Source organism: Lissotriton vulgaris, chromosome 8 (genome assembly GCF_964263255.1).
Source record: "Lissotriton vulgaris chromosome 8, aLisVul1.2, whole genome shotgun sequence".
Classification (NCBI taxonomy): Eukaryota; Metazoa; Chordata; class Amphibia; order Caudata; family Salamandridae; genus Lissotriton; species Lissotriton vulgaris.
The window spans coordinates 840195810-840215825 of record NC_141696.1 but is presented as its reverse complement, the minus strand read 5'-3'; the positions used below and the strand labels follow the sequence as shown (position 1 = coordinate 840215825).

Sequence of the window (20016 nt, the reverse complement as noted above, 5' to 3'; positions counted from 1 at the left end):
ATCCACGTCTACCCCTATCTGGACGACTGGCTCATTCAAGTGAAGTCAGCCCAGCAGTGCGCCGACCACGTGTCCCACACCATTCACCTCCTGCACGATCTGGGATTCTCACTGAATTACCCAAAATCCTACCTCCAGCCCGCCCACATACGGCAGTATCTGGGTGCGACCATAGACACTCTGGCGGCCACAGCACAGCCGAATTCAGTGACAGTCAGCAGCATTCAATCGCTGATCCAAAAATTCAGACCTCAACACTCGCTTCCAGCAAGAGTGTTCATGCAGTTGATAGGCATGATGGCCTCCTGCATCTCCATTGTCCCGGACGCGAGACTACATATGCGTCCGCTTCAGGAGTGCTTAGCACGTCAGTGGACTCAGGCTCGCAACCAGTTGGAAGACCTAGTTTTGGTGAGCGGTCGGGCATACAACTCTCTGCATTGGTGGAATCCACGAAACCTTTGCAAGGGCCGACCGTTCCAGGAGCCTGTGCCACAGATTATCCTGACGACGGACGCTTCTCTCCAGGGATGGGGAGCGCATGTACTCCAATACACGGTGCAGGGACTATGGACGCAACAACAAGGGAAGATGCACATTAATGTTCTGGAACTGATGGCAATCTTCATGGCATTAAAAGCATTCAAAGTACATCTGTGCAACAAGGTCGTGTTGATCCGGACGGACAACATGACGGCAATGTACTACATTCAAAAGCAGGGAGGAACACACTCTCCGCAGCTGTCTCATCTGGCTCGGAGCATGTGGAAGTGGGCCATTCAGAGGAACATCTTCCTCATGGCAGAGCATCTCCCCGGCAAGGACAATCAGATGGCGGACCTGCTCAGCAGGCACAGCCACCAAATGCACGAGTGGGAGATACATCCATCAGTACTCCAGCCGTACTTCCAAAGGTGGGGTCATCCCGAGATAGACGTGTTCGCCACAAAGGAGAACGCAAAATGCCGAAGCTTCGCCGCCAGGTTCCCACAACCACAGTCGCAGGGCAATGCGATATAGATGAACTGGTAAGGCAAATTTGCGTACGCTTTTCCCCCAGCACCTCTGATACCGCTGGTGGCACGCAAGCTCAGGCAGCACTCGATGACTCTCATCCTGGTTGCTCCAACGTGGGCTCGCCAACCATGGTACACCGCGTTTCTAGAACTGTCCGTGGTACCGCATCAAAGGCTACATCTCACACCCAGCCTTCTGGCGCAGAGCCATGGCGACATTCAGCACCCAGATCCACAACAGCTCAACCTGGTGATCTGGCTCCTGAAGTCCTAGAGTTTGGCTACCAGCACTTACCTCCCGACTGTATGGACATCATTTGGGAGGCGAGGAAGCCCACTACTAGAGCCTGCTATGTGGCAAAATGGAAGCGGTTTGTCATTTATTGTGCGGACCACAACATTAACCCGCTGGATGCTTCTATTCAGAACATCATCTGTTACCTTTTCCATCTGTACAAGTGTAATCTGGCCTATGCTTCCATTCGCATTCATCTGTCTGCGATGGCCGCTTATCTCCAAAATAGGCAGCACCTCTCCCTCTTCAGGGTGCCTGCCATCAAGGCTTTTTTGGAAGGCCTCAAACGAATCATTCCGCCACGGACTCCACCAGCTCCTGAGTGGAACCTCAATGTGGTCCTTACCAGGCTGATGGGTCCTCCCTTTGGACCACTGCATTCCTGCGAGATTCAGTTCTTGACATGGAAAGTGGCTTTCCATGTAGCAATTACATCGCTACTGAGGGTTAGTGAATTGCAAGCCCTCACAATCCAAGAGCCATTTATCCAAATTCATTCCAACAGGGTGGTGCTCCGCACTAACCCTAAGTTTCTGCCCAAGGTTGTGTCTCAGTTCCACATCAACCAAACAATCGAATTACCTGTTTTTTTTCAAAATCCTGAGTCACTGGAGGAGCGGATGCTCCACACCCTTGACGTTAAACGGGCCCTAATGTGTTACATTGATAGGACCAAGGATTTTAGAAAAACTAAGCAACTCTTTGTCGCCTTTGCGCCACACCACAAAGGTAACCCTATTTCCAAGGCTGATATTGCTAGGTGGATCGTTAAATGTATCCAGATCTGCTATGCAAAAGCAAAACGCACTCTTACCATTCCACCAAGAGCCCACTCCACCAGAAAGTTGGGGGCCTCTATGGCTTTCCTTGGAAACATTCCTTTAGAGGACATATGTAGAGCAGCCACATGGTCTACCACACACACATTTACTAAGCATTACTGTGTAGACGTGCACTCCAAACAGCAGGCAGCTGTAGGGCAGGCTGTTCTCAAGACACTTTTCCAAACTGCTGCAGCTGGCACGGGCGGCCGCCGCTAATGGGGGGACTGCTATGTATTCTATGCACAGATATGAATTCAGCAGCCCACATGCCTCGAACCGAATATGCTACTTACCAGTATGCATCTGTTCTTGGCATGTAGGGCTGCAGACATTCATATCGCCCGCCCAATCTGGGGACGGAGTCGATGCCCATGCGCACTGTAGTCCAGGGGAGGAGCCACCTATCTCATAATACTTCGAAGACTCTTCCAGGACAACAATGTGCAATCATCCGGACCCAACACTAGGCGGCGATCTATGAACAGATATGAATGTCAGCAGCCCTACATGCCAAGAACAGATGCATACTGGTAAGTAGCATATTCGTTACCTACGACACAGAGGCACTGAGAGGGAGAGTTAGCAACCTCCTGGACAAAACACTGGTCAAAGCATATAGAACAATGTTCAGCCTCCCGACCTACACCTCACTGGCACAAATACGTTTGGAGTTTGGTCTCATAAAGCAAACCTGTGCCAGCTATGGAGCTTTCATCAACTGCTGGCACAAGATTAGGTCAGCAAACCCTAACACATTAAATCACCTCCTCTGGCAAGAGATTCAACTGAGGCAGAACTCACCCGCAGGGCAATATCTTAAGGAGGCTTTGATAACCACAGGCCTTTCCCCCTTATGGGACACACACACTGCCTCCATTCAGCGTTCAAAAAAACGGTGTGGAAGACGTTGAAGACCCATTCCTTGCTAGAGGACAAGGCGACCTTTTCGGGTAGAGCGCACGCCTGGATGACTCTGGCCACATATAAGTCCCTAGCCCCACAATATTACTTTAATTTGGGATACTCAAAAATACTGAAACAAATTTTTTTAAAGTTCAGGCTAGGAGTGATACCAACCACGCAGCAGCTCCCTCCCTGGAAAAGGGTGCAGGCTTTCATACACTGCAGTCTGTGCAGTAAGGATCAAGGTGATATCACACACATCATCTGTACCTGCACGGAGCTGGGTCAAGAAAGGAGACAGCTGCTAAAAATCCCCCTCAATCTAAGAGGGATCAGGACAAGGAGACAAGCAGTCCTGGCATGCTTTGATCCTTCCTCGCCACAATTGAACACAAGGCTAGTCAGATTCCTCGAAGCAGCTTGGTCAAAAATGCCAAACTGACTCCTTTTCTGCAGACAACTGGTCTATGGAGGCAATCTTTATTAAGTGGATGGCCAACCGCCACAATGGATTGCAACTTTTCTATAGGTCGCAAAGGCGTAACTAGCCGGGTCACTATAACTGCAATGACACAGAAAGTCATTTGCAGTTCACGCAGCGACACTCATGAATGAGCATGAACATTTTAAATATGGACCTTTTTAAATATGGATCATTTTAAAAATGGAATTATTTCTTCTTTTTGTATGTATTGCAATGGTTTTAAGTAACTGGGTCAATCAAGTTTTACCTATTTACCATTTGTAATGGGCATTCAAAATAGCCATGCATACTGGGTTGCTGCTTATGTGCTTGGGTGACTTGCTTTACTGATACTGGCAACATATCGAAAGGTTTTAACAGTGTACAGAAGTAAAATATGCTTTTTACGTTCTAGCCATTAGAAGTGTCATTGAAATAATTTTAAGTAATCATCAATATATTAGTTTACTTAGCTGTACATATACCTAGGCAAATTAGAATTCCATTTAGTGATTTCATGTAAAGGTGTATGTTCTATTGTTTCACAAAAGTATTTCGGAAACACCCAAAATATTTCTTAAATTTAGTTTTTTGCTTCTGAATCTTGTCCACCACATTTACTGTTCTTACCCTACCCTTTTAGCGTGTGTTTCCTTTTTTAAATTTATTATTTTGCTTGTATAGTTTTCTTTATGAAACTGCAGTTCTTTCTTTCAAAAAGGCCCTTTCTCTTGTCAAAGCTATCCTTGGTCACCAACGGATACCACCTGACTTCATTGTAGCTATCTGTTCCACAGGATAATGAAACTTCCTTTAAAGGAACATTCTGGAAGATGGCGGAGTGAGCGGATGTGCATCGCCACTGCTCCTGCCAACGGCCCAGTTTCAGCACCGGTTCCGGCGCCTCCGTGCCTGCAGTGTGGGACATCGGACTGTCGTAACCGACTATTAAGCAGAACGGACCCGGAGAAAGCGACGGAGGTGAAACGTGCGGCGAATTCGAGCGCCTGCAGACCTGAGAGCGCGAAGCACCCCATCCCCCCTTCAGGCCGAAAGTGAGGCCGGCCTCGGAGGTGGAGCTCAACCGAGCGGAGGCCCACTGTTGCGACGGTCGCAGGGCGACCTGAGGCGGGCGACAGCAGCGTTTGCCAGAAGGCGGAGCCGAGGTATACGGCGACTGCGGAGGCAAACAGGCGGCGACGGCGCTGAGGTTGGGGCCCGGAGGACGGCGGAGCTGCCGAGAGACACCGCTAGGCCCAGAAGGCGGGAGGTGAGACCCAGGACCAGAGGACACGACCGGTGTATCGGTGAGTCCGGAGACACTTCAGCGAGGATCGACCGGAGGGGAGAGGAGCTCCCTCGACGGGCGGACCGGTCCGGTGGTGGTTGGGACACCCAAGTAGCTACATCCCAGATCTAGGCCCAGCCGTCCTTGTGGGGACTAAGGCGGACGGCAGCGAGTTGAGGCGCGAGGCTGGAGCCACGGGGGCACAGTAAATCATGCCCAAACAGGAGTCTGCTCTCCTGGCCTGGGAGGCTGGATGCGATTCAGGCACAAAGGCAGGGGCGCTACAGCGAAGGACTCACCCGGACGGTGGTCGAGGTAACGGTCAGATAATTGGGGGAAGGCGAGGCGCACCAGAACGGTGCAGAGGCGATGGGCCAAAGCGGAGCCCACCTGGGCACGAAACGGCGTCCGGCCGCGGACAAAGGTGAACTAAGGAAGGAGAATTGCACCAGGTTGGCCGGATGGAGCACACTGACCCCTTGGGGACCCAGCACCACCCCACGGGCACGGTGAGGGTCGGATCCTACCGGATTAGCAAACGGAGAACGGAGCGCCGCGTGGTACGATTGCCAGGGAAGCGGGATGTCTATGGGCAGGCCTCCCCGAGGCAAAACAGTAAAGGAGCTGTTCGCAAAAACACAGACACCCCCACAGAAAGACGCAGTAGCCCTGACACCGAAGAGGATGGACCAGGCCTCTGACGGCAGAGCCCATTACGAAGGTCTTTCTGGAGTCCCTCTTTGCGTCCCTGCGAGACGACATCCAGACCTTTAAGATGGAATTCACCAGCGAAATCCGTGAAGTGCGGCGTGAGATGGATGGCATAGGGGAAAGGGTGGCAGACCTGAAAACCAAAAGCGACGATAAGGATACGGAACTCGCGGCCCAGCAACAGGAGATCATCCGGCTGCATGACCAGCACGTGGACCTACAGCTCCATCTGGAAGATCTAGAAAATCGCTCAAGACGCCATAACATCCGCATTCGCAACGTGGCTACGTCCGAGGCCACCCAAGATGCGTTTCGCTACGCTAGAGAACTTTTCAACCATGTGCTGGGGCGGCCATTAGACTCACCCTTACAGCTAGATAGGGCCCACAGGACCGGACCACCCCGCGCCGGGACGGCGCCCCCCCGGACACACTGGTGTGTGTCCAAGACTACCGTACCAAAGAGGAGATACTACAGAAGGCACGCCAGAAACATCCGATAACATTCCAAGGCACATCACCACTGTTATTCCAAGACCTGGCGGCGCTCACACTGCACAAGCGCCGGCTTTTCAAACCAGTCACTACCTATCTGCAGCAGAACAATATCCCATACAGCTGGGGCCACCCCTTCCGCCTCATTTTTAGACTGGAGAATAAACCATACCAGCTCCGATCGGTCTCTGAGGCCTGCACGCTGTTAGGAATAGAGACACCCGAGGACGGCGCCGAAGCCCCGTGAACCAAGCCAGAGACAGAAGGGAGGAGGCCACAATGGAGCCAACAGCGGAGGCGGAAACGAGTCAAGAAGCCTCCGGCGACGGAGATTGCAGCAGGACAGCATGCGCAGTGGATGCAGTAGCCACAGATAACGGCACCGGTCCCACGGTATGAAGGACTCACTGACATCTATTGAACTGGATATCCGTTCTGGCCACATGGCCGTTGGCGGGAGGGTGCTCCCGGACAGACTAGTAGGACTACCTTACACTTACCTTTTTTTCCTTTTCATCCCTGGATGAGAGACAATGACAGTTTTCAGTTGTTGGGGGGGGGGGGGGAGGGGGGAGGTGGAAGTTTGGGTTGGGGAGGGGAATTGGTCCATGGTTCGATTGCTGGTAGGGACGGCGCTGGATCCGGGAGGTTGAAGTTAAGGCGCAGGGGCAGGTCGGGGGTTATCAGACCCGGTTGCTTCATGGCTACACAAGGGGCAGAGAGTGGGTTGGCAAATCTAGATGAAGAATGACGAGCTAACTATCCTCACATTGAACGTGCGCGGCATGAATAATCCTGATAAGCGCAAAGCGATCCTGCTTCAGCTAGAACAGTCTCAGGCAGACATATGCCTCCAGCAGGAAACACACCTTCTGAACAAAGATTGTCACAGGCTGAAGTCATGTAAATTCCCCCATCAATTTTTCTCCTCCTGCCCAGATAAGAAAGCGGGAGTTGCGATCCTAGTGGCACAAAAGTTCAGGGGCAAGGTGTTGGGGAAATTGGCTGAGACCAAGGGGCGCCTACTAATATACAGGTTTGCAGTAGGCGACAAGACTCTTACGATTGGCTCGATATATGGGCCCAATGACGGTCAGGAACACTTTCTTCACAGAGCGCTTACTGATGTCACCGATACAACTGACCATCACATAGTTTTGGGCGGGGACTTAAATTTGGTTTTCGACAACACACTTGATAGGTCCTGTCAACGCACTACACAGGTGGGGGCGCTCACAACAGCAGGCAAAGTCAGAATGCAGGAACTAGGATTAACAGACCTTTGGCGCGAGCTGCATCCTGGTGAGAGGGACTACACACACTTCTCAGCTACCCACCAAACATATGCGCGTCTTGACTACCTGCTAGTTTCCACTGCTACCAAAACGCTTGTCACCAGCGCTGACATAGGAACTGCTTCGCTTTCCGACCACGCCCCAGTGAAGGCCGTCCTCTCCTTGCCAGCTACCCAACGCTCAAGTAGGGTTTGGCGCCTCCGAGACTCACTGCTGCAGAAGAAAGCGGTGGTCACTAAAATCCAAAGCGTGATCAATGACTACCTCACACATAACAGCAATGATGACACCACACTGTCCACGCAATGGTCCGCGCTGAAAGCGGTCCTTAGGGGTGAATTTATATCACTCTCGACTGCAGAAAATGCAGAACGTCAGTCTAAGAGGGAAGAACTCGTACAGCAGACCAGGGAACTGGAACAGATGCACCGGAGGACGGGGGACCCGAGAATATGGAGGCAATTAAAAGCGGACCGCAAACATCTTGCAGCCCTCGATCTAGATAGAGCAGAGTACGCAGCATTGTGACTGCGCCACGCCTATTATATGGGCGGAGACAGGTGTGGGCGCCTGTTGGCTCACAAACTTTGCGAGGTCACGCAACACAGGGAGGTGCGAGAGATAAGAAGGAGCGATGGCGTTACAGTAGACGGAAACCAAGCCATAGCGGAGGCCTTCAGTGCATTTTATGCCGACTTGTACGCGGCCGACCCCCCCCTAATCCAGAGGCGTAGACAGAGTTCCTGGCAGATATCCCCCTGCCTGAATTGACGCAGGAACAAATAGACTGCTTGGAAAGAGACATTCGACCGGAGGAGGTCATCTCTGCCATCTCCCGGCTCAAATTAGGCAAAGCCCCGGGACCATACGGTTTCCCGGTAAGCTTTTATAAGACATTCTGTAGCCAAGTGGCACCGCTACTCGCCCGACTCTTTACCTCTTTCGCGGAAGAGGGAGCGATCCATAGAGACCCACTGGAGGCGTCCATCGCGGTGATACCTAAACCAGGTAAGGACCCTGTTGAGTGCGGAGCGTATAGACCAATCTCCCTCCTGAATGTCGATCTCAAGCTTTACACAGGGATTCTCGCCTCCCGCTTAGGACCATACATGTGGGGACTGATCGACCCGGACCAATCTGGATTTATTCCTGAGCGTCAGACCTCAGACAACACTAAACGGGCTTTTCACCTCCTGGAAAAAGCTGCGCGGACGGAGGGTGAATATATGATGTTAGCCATTGACGCCGAAAAGGCATTTGACAGAGTACACTGGCCTTTCCTGGAGAAGGTGTTGCTAAAAGCAGGGATAGGGCCTAAATTTCGTACTAGGGTGTTCAATTGCTATAAATTTCCAACAGCAGCAGTTCGGGTCAATGGGTGCACGTCTCCCCGATTTGGTATCGAACGCGGCACCAGGCAGGGCTGCCCATTGTCCCCCCTATTGTTCGCCCTATATATGGAGCCTCTTGCACACCTTTTGCGGTCTGACCCGGAGGTGCATGGTATCAAGTTCGGGGGTGACGTCCACACCATAAGCCTGTATGCCGATGATGTGTTGATATCTCTCGCGAACCCCCGGGGTTCCCTGCCAGCGTGCATCGAGGATCTCGAGAGATTCGGCAGAGTCTCTGGCTTCAAGGTCAATATGGCTAAGTCGGTGGCCCTCGACTCGTCCCTGGACACCACTACACGTGCCCATTTGCAGGCACTGTTCCCCATACCGTGGACGGCGGACGCGGTCCCATATCTAGGGAAACAACTGGAACCCTCTCTTCAGGCCTCGGTGGATCTCAACTTCTCCACCTGCGGCAGAAAATCAGACGCGAGTTAGGTCAATGGAAGTATTATCCGTTGTCTTGGTTGGGTAGAGTGGCGGCTGTTAAGATGACGGTTCTTCCCCAAATCTTGTACCTCTTCCGCACGATCCCTCTTGCACCACCTCGAGGCTGGATAGAACAGACGCAGTCAGAATTGTCACGGTTCATATGGAACGGGAGGAAAACCCACCTGAAACGCCAGATTGCCATGCTAGCGCCAGAACAAGGCGGGATCGGGATACCAGACTTAGCAACATACTTCCAAGCATCTCAGCTCCGTTTCCTAGTGGAATGGGTTAGACGGGAATCGAAGAAACACTGGCTGTTTTAGGACCAAGCCGTCGTAGGACGGACTCTGCAGGAAATCCCCTTCATGAGACGAGAACATAGGCCTCCCAATCTCTACGCATCCTTCATCACGCGGGTGCCCCTGGAGATCTGGGACTGAGTAGGGGTTAGGCAAGAACTCCCCACCCTTCCCTCCCCTATTACACCCATCATTGGGAATCCAGAATTCCACCCGGGGATGGACGAGAAGTCGTTTGCGCGCTGGAGGCCAGCGGGTTGTCGGGCTCTCCATCACGTCTATGACTCAGAAGGGGTGATTCCCTTCCAGCAATTTCGGCAGGCATTTGACCTACCTGAAACGGAAAGGCTCCGTTACTTCCAGGTCAGGCACTGGGCGCTCAACACCACAGTAAGGTCGGCAGGAGACAGACACTTGACTTAATTCGAATACTGGCTGATTTCCAGCACCAATGACAAACAACTGATCTCAGACCTTTACAAGATGCTCATGCAAAAACACAAATGCACCTACAATGCAGGCAGGGTGCATTGGGAACGGGAGCTGGGGAGAAACCTGACACACAAGGAATGGGATGGAGTCTACTATAGAGCGCGCCACTCAGCCTATCACATGGGACTTACAGACACCCTTACGAAAGTCGCGTCCTACTGGTATTACACCCCGAGCGCCTGTACGAAATGGATAGCAAACAGGATCCCCGGTGCTGGCGCGGTTGCGGTCAGATTGGCACATTAGTTCACGTACTCTGAGACTGCCCACTTTTACAAGAATACTGGAGCCAGATACCAGGGGAGTTAGATACACACTTCGAAACAGACATCCCCCGCTTCCCCGCTTATGTGCTCCTGGGGTTGCCTAATGCACTAAATTACCCACTGAGATCACTGAGAGGTCGACTGATAGCGATTGCATTGGGGTCAGCAGTGCAGAACATAGTGGCGCAATGGCGATCCAAACACATCCCCACATATCAGGAGTGGCTACACCGCCTCTGGATGGTTTTGGGCATGGAGAAACTGTCATTATCCAAGGCGGGGGAGGAGGCGCGCCATGCGGAGCTGTGGAAGCCATTCCTGACACTGTTGGCGTCTGAGTTTAAGGAAGTGACTTGTCCTAAGTACCTCTGGCTGTTGAGATTAGCAGACACCGCAACAGACCCGAAAACCCACTGACTCCCCATTGAAAGTTGTGAGGGCCCTAGGCTGAGGTAAAAGCGGACCATGGACCAAGGGGAGGGGGGGGGGGGCGGAGGGAGTTGGGGGGGGGGGGGGAGGTGAGGGTTTGCGGGGGTAGGGGTTTCGGGGTATGGGAGAAGTTGAGACTGTCTAAGAGGGGTCCTCCCTTCTTTTTCCTTTCCGTTTTGTTTTGGGTTGGTTACTGAATTTCTGAGGATGGGGGGGGTTTTAGAATGGCCGACATGCCGTAGAAGCACAGGAAGGCGCTCGAAGATGAACTGCTGGACATTCAGCAACCGTAATGAAGATAACAGGGCTACTGGTCTTTAAGAGGATGGGGGAGCGGTGAGGGCCCAGAGATGCTCTCCAACCACAATAGGTTTATGACGCGGCCGGCCCAGGTTGGGTTGTAGGCGGCTTGCTGTGTATAAGACTGCTTTCTCATTACGTGATCAGTGGTTAGTGCATTCCTTAACACTGCTTGGCGGGTCTGTCCCCGGATGGATCTGCCACTCTTAAATGTCATTACTGTTTGCGACTTGTTCTACACTCAATAAACATATGTTATACTAAAGGAACATTCTGTGTTTATTTTATTTGCGTGCATGTTTTTGTGGAAGATGGTCTAGCCGTGAGAAAACCCATTTTGCATTCAGTTTAAACCATTAGTTTATTTAAGATGTATTTGCATTTTATTATATGCACACACCTATAAGTGTGATATTTAGAAATTGTGACACTGTCACGCTCTGCAGCCTTTTAATTCTGTTCGTGGTATTCAAATGGTACATACATATTTACTAATTAGTTTTTAAAAAAGTACCCCATCATTAAAAACTTATGGTAAAAAGCTGATGCTTGATACAGATTAACTTCTTATAACGGATCAAATGTTAGTTAAGTAAGATGTTGACTTCCACTTTATTTTTATTTCCAGACTTTTGACGCAAATGACCTCTACCAGGGGCAGAACTTCAGTAAAGTCTTGAATTCCCTCGTGGCTCTGAACAAAGTAACGGCAGGTAAAACTGGGGCCATATCTTTTGCTTCTCCCACTGATAAAAGGGGCTCCATTTTGTCATTTCTTTATACGAAGATTAACTAAGCATTTTCTTTACAGGCTGTACGATGTATTTTGCACCCATCTAGGAACATACATTTCAGGAAGAGCTGACAGTTTATGGGTAATCGAAACTGTTATAGAGGTGGCTCAAATAAATAATTGCCCATATGCCCTCCAGAATGTTGTACTCTACGTGTAGTAACAGAGCTAAAGAGTCCGTTTCTTAAGTTTATTTCACATATTTATCTATATATTTTTTTATTTGAGGTTTCCTTAAGTAAGAAACAAACTTCAAAAGATGTTGCACTGATGCACATGGGAAGGAGAAAATGTCAGAGTATTTCAAAGTGTTTAAGACCATTACTACAAAAATTTCTAGAACAGGTTGTATAATATTGTGATTAGTTTAAAGAAATCTAGAGTTTTTGAATGATAATGCAGTAACGCACAAGATAATTTGTGGCAAAGCCAACAGACCTGGTTTTAATGTGCCATTGTGTGTAAACAAAGGCTTTCGCAAATGTTTACAGGTGTTGCATGCACCAACTGCCCTTTCACACATTAAAGACTGCCAGATTGGCTAGCTTTGTCAGTGCTGGAAAAGTCTCAAACAAGGATTGCTTTCTGTAGAGCATGCATTTTGGAAGTAAGGTATTAAACGTGACGAACCGCATTATGATTGAGTGTGCTTTTTGGTTATACAATAGTCCCTCATGCGTTCTGACGGAAGCACATCCAAGATGTGCTGATAAACTAAACTGCCAGGAAATTGAAGTCGAAGGGTTTTCTTCCAGGGGATACTCATCAATAGTCATAAGCAGTGAACTATCCCCGCCCATGTGCGGGCATAATTCACTGCTTATGACTTTGATGAGTATACCCCTGGAAGAGAACCAGGATTACAGGTAAGTAACTTATCCTTATACTCCTTTGGACCAAGATAAAGCTCAGGCTATGTACATTTAAAGAATTGGTAACAGTGGGTAGCAATACATTGTGGTCTCCAGTAAAAGAAAACATTTTAGGTCTCGCGACCTGCGATGCACTGCGCAGCAGTGCTCGCGCCGGCGAGAGTCCTTTTGTCCGGCGTTCAGAAATGGACCCTGGAAACGCACAGGCTCGCTTTTTTGTCTGCTCTTCTGTGATTGGGCTTAGAGTACGTGTATTTTGTTAACAAAGCGCGCAATAGGCCAAAGGTGGGCGCATTGCTCCGCCCATGGCCTATTGGTGTCTGTTACGTGCACCAAAGCCCATATGTTTTCAATTATCGTTCCCAGACACGGGCGCGATAATTGAAAACATATGCCTCGCAGTGGCACGCGTGCGCGCACCCCTCGCGGGCGTGTTTTTTTTTTTGTGTTTTTTTTTTACATTAGCGATTGCTTTTGCAATCACTTTCAGTGCCGCTTGTTTTTATAAGCAGCGCTTTTTTAATGTGGTTATATGTACCAAGAAATGTGAAGACGGTGGCACATGAAAGGCTCTGTGGGGAGCGTTCGGCAAATGAACAAACAATGTGAGGAACGTAGGACAATCAAAAATTGTGAGACGCCTGGGGTAGGTGGACTGATAGTGCGACAAGAATGAGGTACATGGGCCGGCAATGCAAAAATATTGGCAATTTACGAAAAAAGTAGCAAATTAGTTTTGAGTTCTGGCGGGTGGCAGGGCTCTGAAATACCTTAAACATCAACCACCCTTTAGTGTTAATTTAGTGTTGTAAGGATGCATTGAGCTGCAGTTACCAAATTCATTTCCTATCCGAGCCCTACAAACCTATTCCTTTCTACTCTTTTATCGCCTCTCTGCTGTGTACTTATATGTTTGTGCAGATAGTGCTTCGTTTCAGAGTCGCCCCGGGGGCACTTACCTGTTCGTACGTATGGTGCTCTACTTTGGGGTGCAGGCTCTTTTCCTGGTCGTGGGACTACCGTTTCTCTCTAGCTTCACAAGACCTTCTCGCCAGGGGGACCCTGTCGCGCCTGCACTAGTTTCGTCTTAGTTCCTGCTCCCTCTGTCAGCCCGGCCCGGGCACTGCTCCTCTGAGATTCCAAGACTCTCCGGGCATTACCTCATACACTTATTTCTAGCAGGGGCAGAGCGGGCGGGAGTAAGATAGGTGGGACTAGGAAAGCAGTTGGCGACCTCCGTGAATGACCCTTCACCCAACTCCTGGTCACGCACATTTAACTTCCCTAGGTTTAGGAAAACAACTTCACAAAACTGATGAGCTCACGGTCGCTACAACCGAAATTGTTGTCTTAGACTCTGAAAAATAATTTATTACTGCTGAACGATGACTGCCTGGTGCTAGCCGGAAGTGGCAATGACCCTCCAATACTGTTCAAAGGCTCTGATTAGCCATTCCATACTTTGAGCTGCTCCATAACTTTGTAACGTTATAATTAACAAGAATAGTATTTCTAATACTGATATATTTCCTTCATAACTGTAATAACTAACTTTTCATTGTTTGTAAGAAAAAATAGATCCATTTTAACTTCCTAATTCTTCTTAGCAGTACATGTTATGCTCATCTAAAAACATGCATGGTTGCTTGTTGCAAACAGATTGGCATATTCCTGCATTGCTCTTGCATTTTGTTATGTTACATATGTTTTATATGGCCAACTTTCCGTTTATTTTGCTTGCTGGTGCAGTTGCCTGTCCAATTAGCAAAGTTCATCAACTGGCAGTGGGATACCTTGTTCGGGAAACCCTTTATGAGGTGATGCCAGTGAGATGTGGAGTTCAGTTATTATGTTCGTGTGCCCCAGCCAGAGTATCCATGTCTGTGTCTTCCTACTAGCAAGTGTCTCGCTAACCATGTGTTTCTCTCTATTAATGCATGCGTCTCTATCCATGTCTGTGTCTTTCTATGTCTGTGTCTCTCTCTATTTCTTTGTCTCTACATTCCCTGTCGGCTTATTCCTGCCTATGTCTGTGTCTTCTTAGCAAGTGTCTCAATAAGGTGTGTGGCCCTATCATGTGTTGTGTCTCGCTATCCATGCCTGTGTCTCTCTATCCATGCCTGTCTCTTCCGAGCAAGTGTCTCAATGGCCATGTGTGTCTCCCCATCCATGTCCTTGTCTCTCTATCCACGTCTGTGTCTTCCTATCCAGTTGTGTCTTCACAGCAAGTGTCTTCCTATACATCAGTATTTCTCTAACCATGTCTGTGTCTCTCTAACCCTTCCTGTGTTTCTCTATCCATGCTTGTGTCTCTTTACCCATCTCCGCGTCCATGCCAGTCATGTCCGTGTCTGTTTCTCAGAGCCCCTCCTCCCTGTCCAGTGCTGAGCCTGTGTCTCCAAGCCCAGAGTCTAATCCCTTGTGTGATTCCCTACCCTGCTGTAATTGCCTGTGTGATATCCTCCTGCTTCAGTGTTGATGCCCTGTTTCTCACTCAGAGCATGCATATGTGACCCCTGGCCCATTGCTGGAGTCTGAGTCCTCTCGCCTTCTGTTCAGTGTGTTTATGCCGTGAAAGCCAAGTTCATATGATTTTAACTCGACAAGAGCAATGAGAATGACGTTCTACAGGGAGACAAACAGAAGTTGTTTTTTTCCGAGGTGAAACAGAATCACGTCTTAGGAAGAATCTGACTGTGTGTCCATGTATTTGGGTTCTTGCCCTCTATACGAGTGCCTGATGTATGTCTGCGCGACCAGGGCTCTGCATCATTTTGAGCCATGAATTCTGATTGTGCCCATCGCTGCCCGCAAACACATCATACACAAACACAACATACACAAACACAACCACAACCACACACACAACCACACACACAACCACAACCACGCGCACAACCGCGCACAACCACACATACACAACCACACATACACACATACACACAACCACACATACACACAACCACACATACACACAACCACACATACTAACAACCACAACCACGCACACAACCACGCACACAACCACGCACACAACCACGCACACAACCACGCACACAACCACGCACACAACCACACATACACACAACCACACATACTAACAACCACACATACTAACAACCACACATACTAACAACCACACATACACACAACCACACACACACACAACCACACAACCACACACAAGCACAACCACAAACACGCACAACCACACACACACACACAACCACACACACAACCATACACACAACCACACCGTCAGTGCACTTTCACCAGGAACAGACACCATCAGTCGTCAGTCCACGCTTTCCCCGGGCACAAACACCACCAGCCATCAGTGCACGCTTCCACCAGGCACACACCACCAGCCGTCAGTGCACGCTTTCACCAGGCACAGACACACACCACCAGCCGTCAGTGCACGCTTTCACCAGGCACACACACACACACACCACCAGCCTACAGTGCATGCTTTCACCAGACACACACCACCAGCCGTCAGTGCACACTTCCACCAGGCACATACATCACCAGCCATCAGTGCACACTTCCACCAGGCACACACATCACCAGCCATCAGTGCACACATCAATTGTTAACACATCCACAATTAACTATTGTAGCAATCGCTGTATGGCGCACTTTACTTTTAAACATATTCATCTAAAGCGCAGAATGCCGGGGGGCATGGCAAAGATGGCGGCGTGAGCGGACGGACGGCTCCGGCGCTCCCGTCGACAGCCTACTATAGCACCGCCTTTCGGGCCGATCCAGTGACAGTCGGCCTGAGCATTCGTGGTGGCTTTAGTCCCAAACCCAGGGAGCAAGCTTTCCAGTGCGGAGGTGGCTACTGCGGTGAAGTTTGCTGCCCGCGACCTTGAACCGGTTGGTCTTGCGTCCGCGCTGGAGAAGCGAGGCCCAGACACCCGAGGCCGGCGGCGAGACTCCTGAGGGAAAAGGCGGCGGACCTAGTGGACCAGCGCACATAGGCGCCGACACCGGGGCTTCAGCTTTGGCAGCGGCGGCCCAGAGGGCTGTGGTCTGGCGGATCCCCCACGGTCGAGGTCTGGAGTGACGTGGGGGGCCCGGGCCGCCATCTTGTGTTGAGCGCGCCGTCCCTGGGCTAACGGAGCTGGGAGCGCGGATCGGTGGAGCTCCAGTAGGCAGGGAAAAAAGCCCCTTAGCAGTGTGGTGGACGCTGGCCCTGTCGTCCCCGATGAGAGCTCAGACTGGAGCGAGTCTACTGTGAGGAGTGCCACTGCGACCAGCAGCGCGTTCTAAATTAACAAACGTAGCCCCAACAACATGGATCCAAGACAGCGTGGCTGTAGATAGAAGGAAGCTGAAATAACTGAACGAGAACCCGCAGACTATACGGCTCCTCCCTCTTCTCTGCATTGGAATACAACTTTTTGTCCTCTCGGTTTGGAGCCTTGACCCAAGAATTGAGTTAATATTGGTCCTGAGGAGAACCCTGGCATTGACAGGGTTTGAAACGCGTCGACCGACCCGGTCCCTGGTCACTTTAAAAAAAACACTTGATCCACAATTACATTTGCAAATAGCACGAGGAGTGTTTTTGTTTCCTTTTCTTTGAACTTTACAAAGAACTATAAGTTGTCCAAAAAAACAGGGGTCATTTCTGCATTTTGTACAGTATTGTTGACACCGGGACTAGTATGTGTATGTATGAGTAGTGGGATGAATGTATGACCAAGAGTGTTTGAAATTGAGAGCGTGTGAAATTTGTTGTGTAGATTAATCTTTCACTGTTGTATATAAATGTACATAGTCTGTTTGTATTTCCATGCATAAAACAAATATGTAGTAAAAATTGAATAATTTTTGAAAAAGAAGCAATAAAAATTACATGTTGCAATTTATAAAGCAGGTTTCCATGTTACATTCATGACAACCATTTCTTAAATCAAGTATTTGGAAGTAAGGTTCTCAGCACTGGCAATTGTGTTTCTTTAGTTAAGTTTGGCTCAGCCTTGCTGAGTTTTGAGTCAAGACCCTTTCAGTTGTCTTACTTTAGAGCACTCCCAGGCCACATTCTGTTGGGGAGAGATCTAAGTTTGGTCTTTGACAACACCCTAGACAGATCATGCCAACGCACTTCCCAAACAGGTATTCTCTCATCGGAGGGATTGTCCTGATTGCGCAAGTTAGGCTTCATAGATTAGTGGTGCAGCTTCCACCCCCAGAGTGGGGAATACTCCTCATTCTAGTGCAAGCAAAACATATGCCTGCTTAGAATACCTGCCCACTTTGTCATCCGTGCATGCGCTGGCGACTGCGGTAGAGATAGGGTCTGCTTTCCTATCGGATCACGCACCAGTGACAGTTGTCCTCTCCCTCCCACCAACCCAGCACACGATACGGACCTGGCGCCTTCGTGAGACATTATTAAACCGCAAGGAAGTGCTCACACGGATACCGCGTGTTATCACTGACTATCTTTCTCACAATAGCAATACAAACACCACACTTGTGACACAATGGGCAGAACTGAAAGCAGTTATAAGGGGTGAGTTCTAGCAATTTCTGCCGCAGATAATGTCGACCGAGCACGTAAGCGGGAGGAACTCACTCAGCAGACTAAAGAGCTGGAGCAAATGCACCAGAGAACGGGGTCCCTCGACTGTGGAGGCAACTTAAAGCGGTTCGGCAACAACTAGCGGCTATAGATCAGGATTGGGCGGTATTCGCAGCTCTGCGACTAAGGCACGCATATTACACTGGTGGAGACAGGTGTGGGCGCTTACTAGCCCATAAGCTGAGCGAAACTAGACCACACGAGCGTGCAGGAAATTCTTCGAGGGGACGGTGGGGACGATAGGCACGCCACGGAGGATACCGATATCGCTTGTGCTTTTAGCAAATCTACGCCGACCTCTACGCCAGTTCCCCAGCGTGGGACTTAGCTGGAGAGACCTTTCTTGACTCAGTTTCCCTCCCATCCCTTACGAAGAACCAGGCGGACCATCTCGAGCGTGACATTCAGCCAGAAGAGGTTCTCGCCGCCATCTCACGCTTAAATTGGCGAAAATGCCTGGGCCGGATGGCTTCCCTGCAAGCTTCTATAAGACATTCTGTGCCCAGGCCGCTCCCCTCCTTACGTGTTTTCTTAATTTCCTCTCAGAACCTGGGGTGATCAGGGGACCTCTTGGAGGCTTTTATTGCGGTCATTTCTAAGCCGAGGAAGGATCGTTCGCCGTGCGCGGCATACCGTCATATCTCTCTCCTTAATGTTGATCTTAAATCATACACGGGAATTTTGGCTGCCCGCCTTGTGCCTCACATGGGAGGCCTAGTCGACCCGGATCAGGCGGGTTTGATCCCAGAGCACCAAACCTTTGATAGTACTAAGCGAGCCTTGCACCTTATCGAGAAAGCTACACGTACGAAGAGAGAATTCATTATGCTGGCTATCGACGCCAAAAAGTGTTCAATAGGGTCCATTGGCCCTATTTGGAGAAAGTTCTGGATAAGGTGGGGCTGGGCGTGAAGTTCCGTACATACGTCCTGAACTGTTACAAATTCCCGACAGCAGCGGTCCGTGTTAACGGCTGCACATCCCCCCAGTTTGCCATTGAACAAGGCAGGGGTACCCCTTGACGCCCCTCCTCTTCGCCCTCTACATGGAACAGTTGGCACAGAGGTTGAGGCTTAACCCGAGGGTAACAGGAATCAAGTTTAGGGGCTACGTTCATACTATTAGTCTTTATGCCGACGACGCCCTACCGTTGTCTCCTGTGTGAGTCGGTGCCCGCATGCCTTGAGGATCTGGAGCTATTTGCACAAGCGGCCAGGTTCAAGGTTAACATGAGTAAGTTGATGGCACTCTACCTGTCCCTGGAGAGATCCACCGAGAATTTCTGCAGGAATTGTTTCCCTTCCATTGGAGGCATTTAGGAGTTCTAAAGTTAGGAGTCCTAACTTTACTACTCCTAAACTGAGAAAAATCCTAATTTTAAGACTTTCGGTATTCACAGAAGGGCATGTAGGAGTCCTAAAATTAGGTCTCCTAGCTTCTGTGATTACCAAAATGATTAAGAGCCTTCTGTGAATACCAAAATGGTAGTAAGTTTAGGATTTTGTCTTAAGTTAGTTCTGTGAATCGGGCCCAGAGTGTTTACTTTATCTCAGAAGCGTCTTCCGTTACTGTTAGACGAAGGAGCCCAAGCTACTTTGGACATGTAATGTCATTGAATTCGGTGGACATCAGGGCGAAAAGAGGCCTCCACACCTCCCTAAAGCCGGAGCCCGAGCCGGTGAGAGCGGCCTGAATGCGTTCCATCCCTAAAATGTACCATAGTTTATGGAGCCAACCTGTATGAGTGGGTGCTGTTTGCGTGCCCCAGTGCGTTAAAATGGTTTGAAGCGCTGCCCAAAGCTAAGCCCATCTGTTTTCCATTGCGGGACTTCAGTGGAAACGTTAGGGGAT

At 49.8% G+C, this 20016-nt stretch overlaps 1 protein-coding gene across 2 annotated transcripts in view; it reads left to right on the top strand.

Moving 5' to 3' along the window:
* The window catches only part of ARHGEF7 (Rho guanine nucleotide exchange factor 7), a 1058374-nt gene that overhangs the window by 211225 nt on the left and 827133 nt on the right, over positions 1–20016 (top strand). For both annotated transcript variants that reach the window (XM_086934741.1, XM_086934740.1), the window contains exon 3: positions 11530–11614. In XM_086934741.1, coding sequence (XP_086790867.1) covers positions 11530–11614 — 85 coding nt within the window. The remainder of the gene's footprint in view (positions 1–11529; positions 11615–20016) is intronic.